The sequence below is a fragment of the Biomphalaria glabrata genome, chromosome 7, assembly GCF_947242115.1.
Source record: "Biomphalaria glabrata chromosome 7, xgBioGlab47.1, whole genome shotgun sequence".
In the NCBI taxonomy this organism is placed as follows: Eukaryota; Metazoa; Mollusca; class Gastropoda; family Planorbidae; genus Biomphalaria; species Biomphalaria glabrata.
In genome coordinates this window covers 25,245,566-25,263,818 of record NC_074717.1, presented here as the reverse complement: position 1 = coordinate 25,263,818, position 18,253 = coordinate 25,245,566, and the positions used below count along the sequence as shown (strand labels likewise).

The 18,253-nt window shown below is 33.7% G+C and overlaps 1 protein-coding gene across 2 annotated transcripts; it reads left to right on the top strand.

The window, feature by feature from the left end:
• Positions 1–163: 163 nt before the first annotated feature.
• Positions 164–13,299, top strand: LOC106063428 (vacuolar protein sorting-associated protein 4A-like). Of its 2 annotated transcripts, none has more exons than XM_013221790.2 (12): positions 164–320; positions 1,445–1,556; positions 5,960–6,110; positions 6,377–6,444; positions 6,943–7,062; positions 7,189–7,226; positions 7,396–7,514; positions 8,026–8,256; positions 9,038–9,169; positions 9,851–9,938; positions 10,688–10,828; positions 11,628–13,299. In XM_013221790.2, the coding sequence occupies exons 1-12, from the start codon at positions 297–299 to the stop codon at positions 11,727–11,729; spliced, it is 1,326 nt and encodes a 441-aa protein (XP_013077244.1). In that variant the 5' UTR covers positions 164–296; the 3' UTR covers positions 11,730–13,299. The 2 variants fall into 2 exon arrangements, with proteins under 2 accessions (XP_013077244.1, XP_013077243.1); XM_013221789.2 differs by lacking the exon at positions 164–320 and adding an exon at positions 819–1,142.
• Positions 13,300–18,253: the final 4,954 nt, after the last annotated feature.

Sequence of the window (18,253 nt, the reverse complement as noted above, 5' to 3'; positions counted from 1 at the left end):
TATAGAGTCTAGAAGTCTAGATCTAGATCTAACATATTTAAATCTAGAATCCGTTTTCTTCTGATACCATTTTAAATAAAATTTTAGAATTATTTCTAATCTAGATGACTCTATCTAAACTAACGGTTTCTTTTTTCGGTCCACTATTTTATATCAGTCGCTTTTAATAATAATAATAATGTCACGTGATTAGGAAGTGGAAGTCGCCATTGTTTTGTTTGCTTCTGTTATGTATTTTTTTTATCAACCATCGGCTCATTATATTAGTTATATATAGATCTTAATTGCACCTCCCAATGTCCACTCAAGGTACATTACAGGTACGAAACTTTAAGAAAGATGGAGATCATTTATTGTCCTTTAGAATACATATTTCACTTCTGAAACAAGCATAGCTTAGCGTAGCGAAAACTAACAAAAAAAAAAAAAAAAAAAGACAGAAGATGAGAAGACAGCATAGGCATAAGTTAAGCAGGAAGTTGACATTTTCTTGTATTGAGTCACTGACATATGAGTGAGACTCATTTTATTTTAATTCTAGAATTAGATACGATTCTTTTATCTCAGTATTGTTAAATCAAATTGATTGATCCTCTATATAGAGAGTCTAGTCATAGATCTTATTGAACATTTTTAAATTTTTCTTTCAAAATTTTGACCTAGACTATTTTACACACTACTCAGGACTACTGGAGTAACACAGTCTGAAAAGAAGCTATTTATAGCTATTATTAGTAATATCACAATCACACTATTTATACTTGTATGATTCATTTTGTAGTGATCCATTATTAAAATAAAAGTTTCATTCTAAGACTAGATATTAACAAGATCATTTTTACCATTCACATTAACTCAAAAGCTCAGTATTCTAAATAAAAAATATATAAATCCGCATCTCTTTTAAAAAAAATATTATCAATTGTGACATCTGAAGATCAAGATCTTGCTGGATCGCTAGGCCTAGTTTTTAAATAAATAGCAACATCTTATTGTATGGATTATGTGTATATCAAGTTGATGTTTAAAGTATCAAGTTGGCTGTAGATTAAATGACATTTGTAGTATATATATTTGAAGAATCTATTTTGCTGTCGAAAGTTTATTTATATTTTACAATGAAGGCTTCTGATACCACTAGTGTATGTAAAAAACATAAAATATATTTTTTCTCTGTTGTATTAATTTTATACTAACTCAAGGCTTGATGTAATATTACAAAGAATTAGATCTCTCTCTATATATATATATTTTTGTAGTAAATACAATATAATATACACAGTTTCATTTTGAGTGTTAATAAATCAAATTAGTTTTCCATCTCTATATAGGATGTGGTTATGGCTTAGAGACACAGTGATTTCAGAATTTTACATTAAATAGTCTTAAAACTTAAAATAATATACATATTAATATATTTTTCAAAGTAGTTTTTTTTTTAAAGAAAGCTATTGAGCTGGTGACAAAAGCAACAGAGGAAGACAAAAAGAAGAACTATGAAGAAGCTTTAAAATGTTACGAACACGCTGTGGAGTACTTTTTACATGCTATTAAGTGTAAGTATTTTTTTTTTTTTACCATATATTATAAAAATACATATTTTTTTATATATGCAGTTATTTAATAATATTCAGTTTTACCTTTTGTTTCTATTTCATGTTTATTTGTGTGTTTGATTTTAAATAAATTACAGCCTTAATAATGCTAAAAAGGAAAAATAGTTTTAACCATTTCACAACTAGAGTTGCCAGAAATAGCCTCTACTGGAGTCTCTGGCAATCGATGATTTTGGTGTTGTTTCATTTACGCAGACACTGCTAGTTTTTAAATAACTATTTATACCTTTACAAACTGTGACTTAAAAGAGAGATAGTGAAGCTATTTTTAGGTGCTTATTTGGTATTTGCAGCATGCTAGAATGATTTATGATTTTTTGAAAATTATATTGTTGTTTTTATTTGCTAGCCTACAAAAATGGAACATATTTAGGCTAATTGTAGGCTTTAATTGAATATGATTTTAATGGGAATATTAATATTACAGCTGTAGAATACAGAAATAATGGTTGATGTAAGTGATTTAGAGCCATTTGAGACAGATAAATGTTGAAAGTGAAGAGAAAAGTTGATGCTATTGTTTTGTTTGTAAGATGTTTTACATGTTTCGAAAGTTCCTTCAGAGTTAAAGATAATTTACTTACTAGTCCAAACCTACCACAGGAGGATAGGTGATGGGAGCAGGCAGGGTATGAACTCGGGACCATTGATAAATCTGAACAACAGTCCAGCATACAAACCGCACGACCAGGCAGGCATTATTGATTATGTTAGTTCTTGTCAATCAGGAGATCAGTAGGAAACTAAACCTGATATGATATTGTTATAAACCTGGTGGTGGCACAGATGGGGGTAGTGGTATGTGTGTAGTCAGCCGACACAAATCATCCCAGGCCAGCGCTAGACGAGCCCGGAAAGAGACGGAGAGGCCAGTGCAAGAGTTGATACGTTGGTACGGTGTTTATCGCAGATATTTGTACAGTGTACGTGTTGCCAATAGTTCAGTATTGGCTGTAATTTATTGGACATTAAACTGTTATGTTACTTTGGAGCCCTGAGTTGTCAAGTTCTTTAAGTTGGTGGTGTATTGTGCAGTTTGCAGAAAGCCTGGATAGTGAGATTCGTAACAACTGGTATCAGAAGTGGGATCTGCTATGGCTGCTACGAAAACGCTAGACCAACTCCTTGGGAAGGAACTAAGGCAAGAGCTCCGTGATCGAGATCTGAAAACGAGCGGAAATAAAGAAACCTTAAAAGCACGCCTACGGGAAGAGTTGCTGAAGGAAGAAGCAGATCCTGACACATATCTTTTTGAAGTCGAACCGGATATACGAGAACAGATCACCAGTAGCATGCAAAAACAGAACACCAGTAGCATGCAGGAACAGATGGCAGCTGTTTATGAGAAGATCGGTTCTATGCAAGAACAGATGAGCTCTATGCTAGGAAACACCAATTCAAAGATAGATGTTATGGCCTCAGGAATCAAAACCGAGTTATTAGCTATGAACCAACGCATACCTGCGCTAGAGGAGAGAATCACCACCATAGAAGAACAGATGAACCAGAGGGTCTACGTTGTTGAGAAAAAGATCGAAGAATTAAAGACGCAAATTAGCAGGGATGTTACCAAGATGCAGAAAGCAAATGTGATGTTGATTGTACCCGAAGCTTCCATGAAGGTAAAGCCTCCTGTGTTTGATGTATCCTTGTCCTGGTCCATCTACAAGCTACAATTTGACGCCGCGGCCAAAGTTAACCAATGGAACAGCAAAGAGGCGAAAGCAACAGCCCATATATTATCCCTAAGAGGAAAGGCCTCCGAACTGTTGCAGTCCACTCCAAACCCACAAGACTACGCTGCTCTCGTCAAGACGATGGAGCTCCGTTACGGTAACGAGTATCTGCCAGATATGTATCGAGTCAAATTGAAGACCCGACGACAGCAATCAAATGAAACTCTACAGGAGTTGGAGGCAGACATTGCAACCTTGCCCATTTGGCTTACCCAACAGCCACGCAAGACCTCCTGGAAATAATCATTACTCATGCGTTTGCCGATGCACTTCGAGACCCCAAACTGAAGAAAGCCATCAGAGTTAGTGGCAAGCACAATGCCAGTGAAGCCCTTGTGTACGCTCTTTTATACCAAGTTGCTAAAGACGAGTCCGAGAACATTTACTAGGACCAGAGGCTGGAGGTTAAAGATAAAGGTCGCAAGGAACTGAGAAAAATGAACGAGGCCCTAGAGAAATGTAGAACCATGCTGATACAACAAGGTCAATTTGGGGTGAGAAAACGATGCTGGAACTGTGGTGGGTTTGGCCACCTACAAAGAAACTGTGTGAAAAGATCTTTTCAACAAGAAGGGAACCAACATATATCGGGAACAGTATACAGACCCTGCAGGAAGGTTGAAGAAACGGGGGTGATAATCGATTGTCGTCGTCTTGAGGTGCAAGCTCCCGGGCCGCGGTCAGACGAGAAAAGCCAAGATGCTCAGCAGAAAGATGAAAATGTAGCCCGCATTTTCCAAATGAAGGAAGCTCATAATTTAGCCCATAGAAACATCAACAGCAGCAGTGACCAAATCAAGACAAGGAATGACAATAGGGTCAGTGACTCGAGGTTCTGTAAGAACGATTTGGTCTGCCTATACATCCCCCGGAGAAGAAACGGAAGGTCCTATATGCATCAAAGAGATTGGGAAGGCCCTTACCAAGTAGTTAAAAAGATCACAGATGTCGTTTGCCGGATACAAGGAAGCCACCGGTCCAAGCGGAAGGTCATCCACATCAATCGACTCCACCCATTTCATGGCGAGTTTGATTCTGTCCGGGACGGACAGATCTAAGGAGGGGGCAGTGTTATAAACCTGGTGATGGCACAGATGGGGGTAGTGGTATGTGTGTAGTCAGCCGACCCAAATCGCCCCAGGCCAGCGCTAGACTAGCGGTCAACCCTGACGAGTTATGACAGTCAGCCGAGACGAGTGTCAACATGACGGTTCGGGAAGGATCGGCATCGTGAACAGAGCTCAGGAGCATCACGAGGGATGTAGTCATCTGACCACCCAGAATGGTCGAGTGACGTTCTGTCCGGTTCTAGAAGGCCAGAGGGACCCTATATAAAGAGCGGAGGTGTCGCAGTCAAGACGGTTCATGACAGAAGGTCCACTACAGCCCGGTTCAATACAGTCCGGTCGACTACAGCACAGTTCAGCTGTGTGGTTCTGTACGGAGCATTACGATGGTTCAGTGCGGAGTACTATCAAGTACAGTTGAGACGAACGGCGTCTTGGTCTGCGATCTAGTCCGACACAACGAGCATAGTGTATGAAGTCAGTCCTGAACTGTTGAACCCAGTGCAAGCCCGGAAAGAGACGGAGAGGCCAGTGCAAGAGTTGATCAGAGAGATATTTGTACAGTGTACGTGTTGCCAATTGTTCAGTATTGGCTTTAATTTATTGGACATTAACACTTTCTCTCCTAACTGATGATAGCAGCGTTGATTCCACCAGAATGTAGTAAATAATTACGGAGAGAAAGAGTTAAACTGTTACATTACTTTGGAGCCCCGAGTTTCAAGTTCTTTAAGTTGGTGGTGTATTGTGCAGTTTGCAGAGAGCCTGGATAGTGAGTTTTGTAACAATATTTTAATGTTATTGAGCTCTGTAGACCTATTTATGAATGATTTTTTTTTCTGTGAATTTAGTCATACAATTGATTTTTTTAAATAACTGTGTGATGCAGAGTTATATCCCTTCTCTTAGGGATGGGGAGATTCCGAGATAGTTTCTGACAACTACTTAGTGGCTAAATGGTTAAAAAAAAGATTTTCGTGCTAACATGTTAAAGGGTTAAAATTTATTATTTTTAAACCTAGCCATATTTATTAAAAATACTAATTGCAAAAAAAAATTTACAAGACTTCAGCTTTTTAATGTCCAAATTAATTTTAAAAAAAATGGAGTTATAGCAATTAAGGCCAATTAATATCATAGCAATTTAGCTATAGATGACTTTATTGAAGTATACAAAAATATTATATATTTATATTAATTAATAGTAAATAAAGTTGAAAACCAGCAACAAAGTTACTACATAATCATAATCTCATGAATTCATTTGTTAAAACTACACATTACTGTACTTAATTGCTTCTTTACTTCTTTAAATGAATCTATAACCCCTAGCTCAAGAATAATCACTAGTATGAAAAAATAAAATTCCAAATGAAATAACCAGTGACAAAGTTGCTTTATAATCATAACATACTGTCATTAATTGATTTTTTTCTTTAACTCCTCAATGCCTTTGTTAATTGTTTATTTACTTTTTTTTCTATGAATCTGTTACCCCTAGCTTAAGAATAATCACTAATATGAAAAATAAAAATTCCAGATGAAGCAACTAGTGACAAAGCCAAAGAAAGCATTAGAAGCAAGTGTGCACAATACTTAGACAGAGCTGAGAAGCTCAAACAGTATTTGAAGAAGAAAGATAAGAAGAGTCCCATGCTGGATGGTGGAAACGCAAAGAAACCTGCTTCAGAGTAAGTAATAAGTAGACACATTTTATTTTATTTACATTTGTTGTTTTTTTTAAATGCAACAAAGCTTATGGTGGAGTGACTACTTTTATTCAACCTGGGTCCTTTTTAGGTCAGAATTAATGTAACTAAACATACCTATATAGGTTTGATAACAAATTTATTTCTGTTGGAGAGTTACATTATCTTTATTTATTTATGCACAAGTTTAAACGTTAAGTTTGCATTTAGAATGCAAATCTGACAACTTTTTTGTATAATTGACACAGTAAATCTAGTGATGAAGAAGAAGATGGGAAAGATCCAGACAAAAAAAAGTTTGAAGCTCAGTTGACAGGTAAGACTACACATGGCTGTAAATGTTATAGAATCTAGTCCACTGTGGCTGAAGTTTCCCTATTGTAGTCAATAGCACATTCTCATTTTCTATGTAAAAAAAAAAAGATGACTAGTTAAATTTGGGCATAGTTCATCTTGAGCTGCCTTTGCTCTGAGTTTCATTGCCTATTTTTCTAAATCTTATATCAACTCACTCTGTCTGTCTGATAAAAAGCTTGTACCTGTGATTTATTCTATACCTAGTCTCTGATCAAGCTGAAATTGTGTGCAACACAAAAAAAAAAATAGGTTGAGGCTATTGAAACAATAAATAACTATACAATCTTCCATATTCATATGCCATCCTTTAGCAGAGTGGTTGCTGTGTTGGCTTGAGAGCTTGCTTTTGTTTTTGTTTCATATCTAAAAGTATGAATTTATTCTAGAATTTGTTTGTGACTTGTGACAATTTGAGTGTATTTATAATAGCAAATTATCTGTGAGATTTTTTTTTCAGGTGCCATTGTGATGGAAAGTCCTAATGTCAGATGGGAAGACATAGCAGGATTAGAAGTGGCTAAAGAATCTTTAAAAGAAGCTGTTATATTACCTGTGAAATTCCCACATCTATTTACTGGTAAATAATTTCTGAGTGAAAAACTTACTCTGATCAAATTTCTTACTCATTGCTTTCTTGTTTTAAGTTAAGTCTTTCAATTTGTTTAAATTTGTATTCTGTTAAGAACAATTTTTTTTTAAATAGGTAAACGGAAACCTTGGAAGGGCATTCTTCTATTTGGAGTAAGTTAAAGTAGTTTGTTTTTTTCATTATCTATTTTTTATAGAGTAATTTTTTTGAATAATAATTTTTAGTTTTCTAAAATACTTTACTAAAAAAATCATGGGAGGAATTTTTTTTTTTGGTATTTGTTTGCATAACTTTATTTATAAATGATAAATTTGTCCACAGCCTCCAGGTACAGGTAAATCTTACTTAGCGAAAGCTGTTGCCACTGAGGCAAATAATTCAAAATTCTTCACAGTCTCATCAGCAGACTTGGTTTCCAAATGGTTGGGTGAAAGTGAAAAGTAAGTGTACCATTTAATACATTTTACACATTTAAAAAATATGCATTTATGAAAAAAAAAGAAAAGGATTTTCTTTGTCAAACCAAATTACATTAATAATAGCAGACTTTAAATGCTAAAATCAAAAGAAAATTAAGTTTTGTGTGTGCTTTGATATTTTTTGAGTATGTAAAAAAAAATGATGGTGGGGTGTGACTACAGGAAGACAGAAAAAAACAACTATTGTGTCTGTCAAATTTGTGTTTTATTTTGTTAAAAAAGCATGTACAAAAGTGATTTAAATTTTATTGACCTTTTGAAAATGAAATGTACTAATAAAAACTCCAATGATGGTTGCAAGCAACATGGCAGTCAACAAAAAAAAATTGCACCATATTTAGATTTAGAATATCAAACACTCTCTTCTTTTAATTCAAAATATTTTATCTACTGCTGTGAAATATTTATTATACATTATGTGAAACTACTGGAGCCTTAACCATTAAAGAATTTGTTTTTTTGTTGTTGCCAGGTTGGTTAAAACATTGTTTCAGCTAGCACGAGAACACAAGCCTTCTATTATATTCATAGATGAAGTAGATGCTTTGTGCGGATCCAGAAGTGAGAATGAGTCAGAATCTGCCAGACGTATCAAGACAGAATTCCTTGTACAGATGCAAGGTGTGGGTAATGACACAGATGGAATTTTAGTGTTAGGGGCAACAAATATACCTTGGGCTCTGGATTCTGCTATTCGAAGAAGGTCAGCTTTATAATTATGTTATTTTTGATATTGGTAAATCACTTTGTCAAATTATTGGTAAAAAAAACAACCCTGGGTTATACTGAGTTTTATATATTTGAAGTAATAAAATAATAGGTTGAATGTATTTGAAGTAATAAAACAGTAGATTGCATGTATTCAAGTACATTTTTTTAAATGCTTCATAAGTGCTTGGAGGTGATTTTAAGTAGGGTTTATAGAAGTTATCTTGTGGATGGAAATACACATTGAAACTTAATAATTGAAGATGAACATTTGGTCTTCTAATAATTGAAAATATTTCATACAAAACATTTTTATATTCTTTGTAGGTATCTATGCTAAATATTTTATTCTAGGGAAACACAAGTAAAAAGACCTATAAATTAAACAATTTATGAGATAGAATATAAATATTCAAATCTGTCTATAAACTTTCATCTTAAAATTAATTAATATTAATGGAAAGGTCTAGAATGTTGATTGATAGAACTGTTCTCTCAATAGGTAATATTAAATTTAAAAACCTGCCTAAACGGATTTTTGGAAGTAAAGAATGATTTGGTTTCTCATTATTCATTCAAACTAATTTAGTCAAAACTTTGTGCATTGTTTGTATAGAAAAGCTACCGGTATTTATTAGTTATTAGTTAGGGTTAGTAATCAAAATAAAGGAGTTCAGTTTATTATTTTATCTGCAGCATTACTATTTTAATTGACATTAATAAAATTACAACAGAATAAGAAAGATAACTAACATTTAGCTATTCTATTGCAACAGATTTGAGAAAAGAATTTACATCCCTCTGCCTGAAGCCCCAGCCAGAGCAGAAATGTTCAAGTTAAACTTAGGAACAACTCCACATTCTTTAGTAGATGAAGATTTTAGAGAATTGGCACAAAAAACAGAAGGGTAAGCTTTCTTGATGTTGTGATATGTTAGGAGATGAGCTTTTCTGATAACTGCCGAAATGAAACAAAGATGATGCAAATGAAACAAGCAAACATTTTCTTGATGTTCATAAGAGCAACATTTTTAGACTTAACAACTGACACTTGTGACAACTTATACATTCTTAAAGTGCAATTGAGAATAAACAAATAGTCTTTTGTCATTAATATTTTGTGGTACTGCAAGTTTGTTTTCAAATTCAATTTTTTTTTGGTCATCTTCTTTCTATTAAATAGTTTCCATTTGATTTGTGCCATAAGCTTTAAAACCATTAAGCTTTTAAAAAAAAATTCTCTTGTATTGCATGTCTTCCATGCTTTGTGTGCTAGGGTTCAATCCCTGTTGTGGAGAAGGGGGTATCTGGTAGGTGGTTTCCGTGCTTTTGGGTGTTCAGCAAACTCTGTTCAGCTCAATAAAAACTCCTGGTCTACATGGGATTTGAACTTGTGCCCTTAGGTTACCAAGTGGTTTATGCCTAACAGCCCACTAAGATTACCACTATCATAGATTTAATAAAAAATCTCAATATAGAAGCCAGTGATTTTTTTTTGTTAAGAAATTGAATTGTTAAAGACCATTGAATTTTTAAAAATAAAATGAATGTGCTAAAATAGAGCATTCAGGTGTTATATTATGTTTCAGTTATTCTGGTGCTGATATCAGTATAGTGGTAAGAGATGCTCTCATGATGCCAGTCAGGAAAGTTCAAACAGCCACACACTTCAGAAAGGTATTTACATTCTAATAGTCTAGGCAAAGTCCCTTTCTAACCTTCTTTACTTGCACATACTTTACTATAGGATTGTATCAGTTTATCCAGCTATATATGCATTCTGATATTGAATCTAAACGAAAGCTGGAGTTCTAGTACTGCTGATGTTATTTTGTAGCTCCGCTACTTCTACTGCATCATTCCTATAAATATCATTCATGTATATGTTTACTTGTGATCTACTTATTTTATCTCAGCCAATGACAATACAGAATAAACAAACCATTTTTTTTTTGTCACCCAAGATGACGGACAGCTTAATTGAACAAGAAGCCTACTAAATAATAAAAACAAAAATTTAATTTTGATTTTTTGTTACTAAATGTTTTTTTAATAATAATTTTAAAATTCTATTAAATTTTGTTTACATTGTCCATGTAGTGATAGAAAACCATCAGATAATTTCTCTTGTAGACTTTGGGTTTAGTGTAATGTTTATCATTGCAAATTGGTGTGCATGCATGCGAGTGATGTTTAAGTTTAACTGCAGGGTAATTTTAGTAAAGAATCAAATGGCAGAAGGAACTGATGTTGAGGTGAGAAAACAGCCCAGTGTACAGTAGAAATTTGAAATATTTAACTTTACAGTCTTTAGTTTTATTGCTAAAACGTTTTTTTTACTAATGCTTTATATATATATAAATAAATAACAATGTATGAATTTTTTTTTTAAACTGCTTTGAAACTTCACAAATTGTTTATTTTAGGTCAAAGGGCCATGCAGGAATAACCCAGATAAAATTGTTGATGACCTGTTAACACCTTGTTCTCCTGGTGCACCTGGTGCAATTGAGATGAACTGGATGGATGTCCCTGGTGACAAGTTGTTGGAGCCTATTGTGTCTAAGGTCAGAGGCTTTATCTTGCCTAATACCAGTCTGTGAGAGCTACTACAGTTCTAGCCTTGTTTTCATTCCTTTAGTCCACCATTTCCTTGTTCTTCATTTAGCTCCATATTAGAGTGTGATTGCTTGTTACTGCCAGGACTTTCACCAGTTCTCTAATTGGGTAGACTTCCCAGTTTGTTCTACTTTTGTCTTACATTTTGCCTGTGGTATGCTATCAACCATTCCTTTAGTTTCTTTTATTCATACGAGATAGTCTTAGACTGGTGCTTTATTTTTTCTTTATCTTATTTCACTAATGTCGATGTTCTGTTTAAAATAATGTCTTACATAGGTGTGTTTCCCTCAGGGTGTAGCTTACAGGTTATTGTCTTTTATCTCAGTGCTATTTTTTCAGTGCCTTGAAAATAACACACCTTATATTACAATTCAAAGTTTCTTTTCCACATAATCAAAGTACATGTTTTAATATCTTTTGTGTTATTGTTTTTTTTTCCACAGCAAAGAAATACTTTAAAATCTGTAAATGAAAATTAATACTGCTAGTTAGAATCTCTAAAAAAAAAATATACTGATTATTTAAATTAAGAATTAGTTAATCATCAATGCTGCATGTTTGATCCTTAGTCTTTCTGCACAAGTTCCCTTTTAATATAACAAAATTAATACTAAACTAATACAAATTGTCAAAAAACATATATGATAGCTTAGCTAATAGATTAGTAATTTCTACTACAATATTTTACTCATTAGCTGTTTTTTTTTGTTTTTTTTAAAACATTTTTGTGTATTCCTCACTTAGGCTGACATGTTGATGGCTATCAACAACTCTAAGCCTACTGTAAATGCTGATGACTTGAAGAAATTGAAGAAGTTCACAGATGACTTTGGCATGGAAGGCTGATGTTAATCAACCTTTCTTCCCCCATCCCACATCCCCCTTGGTCTTGAACTGGAGTTCACTGTGAATATACATTGACTTGTGCCACGTACACACACAAGCTGTCCCACTTGGGCCCTTGCATTTTGTTTTGTGTGTGATGTTTTTGTTTTTCTATTTGATCGACATGTTTGTCTGGGATGTGTGTAAAAGATCCTGGTTCATTTGCCAGGTGTATTTATTTTATACTAATTTTATGACACTTGTTTTTTTTTTTTTTTTTCAAGTAATCATTTTATCATGTATAGATATAGCCCATAGAATTTTGAAAAAGCTGATTTAATAGATCAGGTTATAGCTCATTTGTTTGTTGCATTCATATGTGAGTTTTGTTAACATATTATTGCAATGAAACTTGCTTGTGTCAGATCTATTTGTTGACATCTTTAACCCAAATGTCCTTATAATTAAAACATTCTAAAAATTTCCATTTCACTTTTTGACACTCTTTTTTTCATTAAACAAAATGTAGGTTGAAAACTTTATTGAGTGGGTAGTTATAACAAAAATCTCTTTTTAGTAAAACAACAACATTTGTTGAGAGATCCATCTAACTGTGTGCTGTTTTAGAATATTTTTTATTAACATTTAGTAATGTTGAACACAAAAAAAAACAAACAACAAACCAACAACTTTGTACATATTTGAAATTTCAAAGGTTGATAATTACCAAAGTAACCCCCAAGCTTTTAGTACTCAGAAACATCTGAGTATGTTCAGACAGTGTGAATTGATAGAAATAGTCGTGAATTAGTTTATAGATATGTTTACCTTTTTTGTCAATCATTTTTCATTCAAATATAAAAGTTAATTTAAAAAAAAAAGTCATATCCACAACTTTCATTTTTGTATTCTCAATACATAAAATATACACACTGTTATTTCAAATCATTTGACAGAAATGGGAATAGGTGTTTTTTTGTGTTTTTTTTAAGTGTGTGATGTGAAATGTGTCCCTTGGGTGTGAGTATTTAGTGACTGTGATAGTATAAATGATGAATTCTTTGACATAATTTTTTTTTACATTGATGTCCTTGAAATGGTATTTAATTCTTCATTGAAAAGTAATTTTCTTTTTAGGTAATTGTAAATATATATTATCAGTTCAGGTTAGGCTTTATTGAAATGACTACATTTCTGTCATGTCTTATGTTATTAAAGTACAACCAAATGTACTCAGTAGAGGCTTTGTCTTCACAACTAAGTCATGAACTACTGGGGCTATTTTCTTTTAAGGGTTTTACTTTATTCAAGTCTTATAAATTACAAGCATAGCCTGATAGTGACAGCTAGGCAAAGCTGATGTGACAGTTTCCACCCTATCACTACCATATTCAATACTTCAATCTTTTGAAATAATTTTCTATCAATTTATACATTAAAGCTAAATAATATGAACTTTTGTAGTGTTATTCTAATGTTAATGTGTATGTGTAAACCTTGGAAATAAAAGGTTCTTGTGAAGTAATGTCTGTCACTGTAGATCATGAACTGAAATCAATAATAAATAACATTTGGTGAGAGATCCATCTAACTGTGTGCTGTTTTTATCATATGTTGACATTATAATGCTAATTTAATCAAATCAAATCTAAAAACAAACATTAAAATTGAATTGTGAGAACAAAACAAAAAGTTGTTATTTTTATGAGTACCAGTATTTTTGAAAAATTAATTTTGTTAATATATTGTGAATCAGAGAGAAAGTGCATAGTGGCTGGAGTGAGAGGCCAAAGGGCTTATTCTTTCTCACAAAGCAAACTGCTGACCGCTATTTCCTTTTTGTTAGTTTATTTCACTTGAATTGAACATCACAGCTTTAAATGTTCACTAATTGTGGAGGGTCTCTGTGACTGAAGTAAACCAGTTGTCACTTAGTGATTTGTTTCACTTGAATCCCCATTTAGTTTTTTAAGTATTGTAATATGGATACATCTAAGCATAAGGAGACATCATATGAAAAGGAACATTGAAATTTCAAGAAAAGAATCATTTACTAATGTGCCATTTCAGTGTTTTGATATTTATCATATATCTTTATCATATATAATTGATATATCTATATAGGATAAATCTTATCTATACTATAAAGTAGAATGTGAGGTGTATGTATGTTACTTATAGACATCAAAACCGCTTGACCAATCTTGATAAAACTTGGCAGGAATGTTTATTGGGTACCAACTTAGACCTTAGTGTATGTATTGTAGCCCTAAAACAAACTTAAGACCCTAAAAAAAAATAAAGTTGTCCGACTCTATTACAGCTATAGTATTTTATGGATCTAGGCCATGTCTACAATGTTGACGTGAGAAAAGATCGAAAGGATTTAGACCTAGATCTAATTTTAAGAAATACACTTTGCGCAGATAGTTTTTTACTTTGACACATGAAATTATATAATAAAATTAACCTTCAATTTTGTGTTTCAAAAGCATTTTTTACATAAATTAGTTCTTTATATCTGTGACTACAGATTTCCTGACGAACATTCTTTCATTAGACAATACCGTAATGAATCGCGTACTAAAAATTAATTCGTTTAATTGTTTACTTTATAATCCCATCCCTAGATCTAAAACTCTAATTCAACTCTAAGAGGATAAAACTTCTGTTCGCACAGATAGTTTTATACATTAACACATGAACATACTAATTATAGTTCATTCATTTCATATTTTAATCTAATTAACATTCGAATTTGTTTTTCTATAATCGTTTTTATTTTTTTCAGAAACATTTTTACAGCTATTCACTATTAATAATATATATAAAAAAACAACAACAGGGGAGACTATATTAACAAGGAAAGCAATTTTTCTGTAACTTTCAAAACATTTATGCAAAGAAAAAAGTGTCCAGACGCTGGTTGCGTCATTTTGTTGTAAGGGTTTTGTGTCCAGGCGCTGGTTGCGTCATTTTGTGGTAAGGGGTTTAGTGTCCAGACACTGGTTGCGTCATTTGGTTGTAATAGGTTTAGTGTCCAGACGCTGGTTGCGTCATTTTGTTGTAGAGGGTTTGGTGTCCAGACGCTGGTTGCGTCATTTTGTTGTAGGGGGTTTGGTGTCCAGACGCTGGTTGCGTCATTTCGTTGTAGGGGGTTTGGTGTCCAGACGCTGGTTGCGTCGTTTTGTTGTAAGTGGCTTAGTGTCCAGACGCTGGTTGCGTCGTTTTGTTGTAAGGGGCTTAGTGTCCAGACGCTGGTTGCGTCGCTTTGTTGTAAGGGCTTAGTGTCATTTACACTTAAACTACCATCTATATGTGTCTAGGCATACTTGGGCATATATCTAGAGATTTAATTGTTATCTTTTTCGATGTGTCTGCTTTTGACAAGTTATAATTTTTCCCACTTGGTTATTAGCCCCAAAATGGTGTCGACTGGTGCGGACCGCACCCCTCGCCCTCATTGACGCAACTGCTCCAATATATATCTAGAGATTTTTAGCGGCACCCGAAAGGGGAAAAGACGCTATTAGCTTTGTGTGGAATGTCTGTCCGTCCGTCCCGTTTAGATCTCGTAAACTAGAAAAGATAGTAAAAATTTGACACCATAATATTTTAGACCATTCAAAGTTCTGATGCAACGGCTACTTTTTTTCTTTTCTGAAATCGAAAAAATCTAATCTTTTAAATCACTTATGCAAGCTGTTTTTTTTTTTCCCATAAAAATACACCACTTTTACAACTATTCTCTATTAATAGTAACAAACACGGGAGGCTGTCACACTGAGATCTCAAAATAGTTAAAGTGCAACGGCTACTTTTTATTTTCTAAAAGAAAACCGTTTAATTTATAAAATTAATTATGCAAGCGATTTTTTCTTAAAAATACACCAATTTTAAAACAATGTAAGGGAGATACTGTTACAATATGTTAACAAAGAAAGACATAGTCGAACATTTTTATACGATGTACAATAAATGTTCACAACAAATATAAATATTAGTTAAAGGTGTTTTTTGTCTGGTCAACTAGCTGCCAACATTAAAACAAAACATTTATGTTTGCTTATAAAAGCTAACAATGCACTTTGTGTGTCTTTTAAAATGGACTTTTTATGCAGCGATTTTCGTGCAATAGCGTAACAAGTAGAGCCAAAACATGGTACTAATCAGTTTCCTTAAAATTTTTTAAATAATCAGATTTTATTTTTTGTTTGTTTAGTGCCCACATCAGGATAAAAGACGCCTATTTTTGTGCGTTTTGTTTGCTGGTCAGTCTGTCTGTCACGTTTAGATAACAACCCCCCCCCCCCCAAAAAAAAAAAAAAAACTCTAAAAACTATTGAAAATCTGATTTAACCTTTAATGTTCCTTCCGAAACATCTCAAAAGTTTAAAGTATCTATAATAGTTTGTTCCAGATGTTTTTGTAAAAAAAAAAAAATCCATGCCAACCTATGTTATTTTGCTCTTCTAACTTATATTACATTTAATTTCCATGCTTAAACGTTGCAAAAACACATGATCAATAATATGAGCTTTCTCTTGACAGAGGGGTCTGGGAGAGCGCTACAAGCTCCCCCAGAGGGGTTCGCCAAAAGCGTTTTCTGGCATTCTTCACTGCAGAAACGCATTCTCCTGAATCTACAGCTCATTATTCATCCTATTAAAAAAGGACCTTTTGAATAATGTTTTACTTGAAAAATATTCTAATATGAATTTACAGTCCTTTACTACAATGCAAATACAACCGATTTGTTCCTTGAAAAGATAAGATACCCCACATATTTAGATTAAGGAACTGAGGATCGCCGTCGAAAAAACAATTATTCGAAAAAATAATATTAAAAAAAAAAGTGATACATTATGTTCAATAGTCATACATTATGTTCAATAGTCATACATTATGTTCAATAGTCATACATTATGTTCAATAGTCATACATTATGTTCAATAGTCATACATTATGTTCAATAGTCATACATTATGTTCAATAGTCATACATTATGTTCAATAGTCATACATTATGTTCAATAGTCATACATTATGTTCAATAGTCATACATTATGTTCAATAGTCATGTTTGTAACTTTGTTTTTTTTTTAACTATAATTCAAAGCTCTAAACAAATAAAATTCGGAAGTGGGAGGAGAAATTAAGTGTACCAATTAGATTCTACTCTAAATTTTTTGCATTTTTAGGATTGCAAGTTAAAAAAAAATCTGTAACATATAAACCATAATATAATAACCAAACAAAATCATACACAATGTCATGTTAATACCATTACAATTCTGACATAAAATAACAATTATATCCATCACAATAATAACTGTTATTATGAGCAATTGAAACAACTTCTGTTAACATATATCTATAAGTAATCATATTTCTATTATTTATTTGCTAAATAGAATTGTATCACATTTCATTAATACAACTCCCCACTCATGGGCGTAGCCAGGATTTTTTTTCGGGGGGGGGGGGGGGGGGGGGTTGGGGGGGGGTTGAATTTCCCCCCCCCCCCCGCGAAAAAAAATTATATGTATTACATTCTGACCCTTCATTCTTTCGGAAGACGTTTATTGTGCCCTAGAATAGGTTCTTCCATGAGTTAGTGAAAAAATTGTAGATTCCCCGACATTACTAGCAAAGGGGTCTGGGGGAGCGCTAGGAGCTCCCCCAGCGCGGGGCAAAGCCCCGCCGCCAATCACTATTTCTGATATTGAAAACCAACAAAATGCATATTCTGAGGTATCTACAGTGCATTTTCCTGCTATTAAAAAGTTCTATTTCAAAAACCTAATGTGCTATTCTTACTGAATTAGACCCTCCCTCGTCGTTCGGCGCATTTGCCATCAAGCTGTTTCCATAAAATTGTGGACTCCCCGCCATTACTAGCAAGGGGGTCTGGGGGAGCGCCAGGAGCTCCCCAGCGCGGGACGAAGCCCCGCCGCCAAGCACTATTTCTGGTATTGAAAGCCAACAAAATGCATATTCTGAGGTATCTACAGTCGATTTTAATGCTATTAAAAAGTTTTATTTCAAAAACCTAATGTGCTATTCTTACTGACTTAGACCCTCCACGCCGTTCGGAGCATTTGACGTCAAGCAGTTTCCATAAAAATCTGTCACTGGTAATGTCTGAAGCCTCTTCCCACCTACCATGAGGACCTCCATGAATGAGTGGCGTCAAGTTGTACTAGGATATCATTGCAACTTTTCTTATGCGTAATTCATTTTGTCGGAGAACATATCCCGCAAACCTCATGCGTCGTTCTCTCACAATCTTACTAAGAGGTCGACTCCCAGTTCGGCATAGGATTTCCTTGATTTAGATCCGATCTCTATAACTGACTCCTAAAATCTGTCTTAGCCATCTTTGTTGAGCCACATTTAGTGTTTTTCAATTTCGGCAGATGACTATTCACTGCAGTTTATTAATGGAGCCCTGCCACTGGTAAAAATGTGTAACCTCTCTTGAATACGCTCTTGGAATTAAGTGACTGTAGTTTGCTTTAGATTTTATATCGAAAAGAAAAGTTT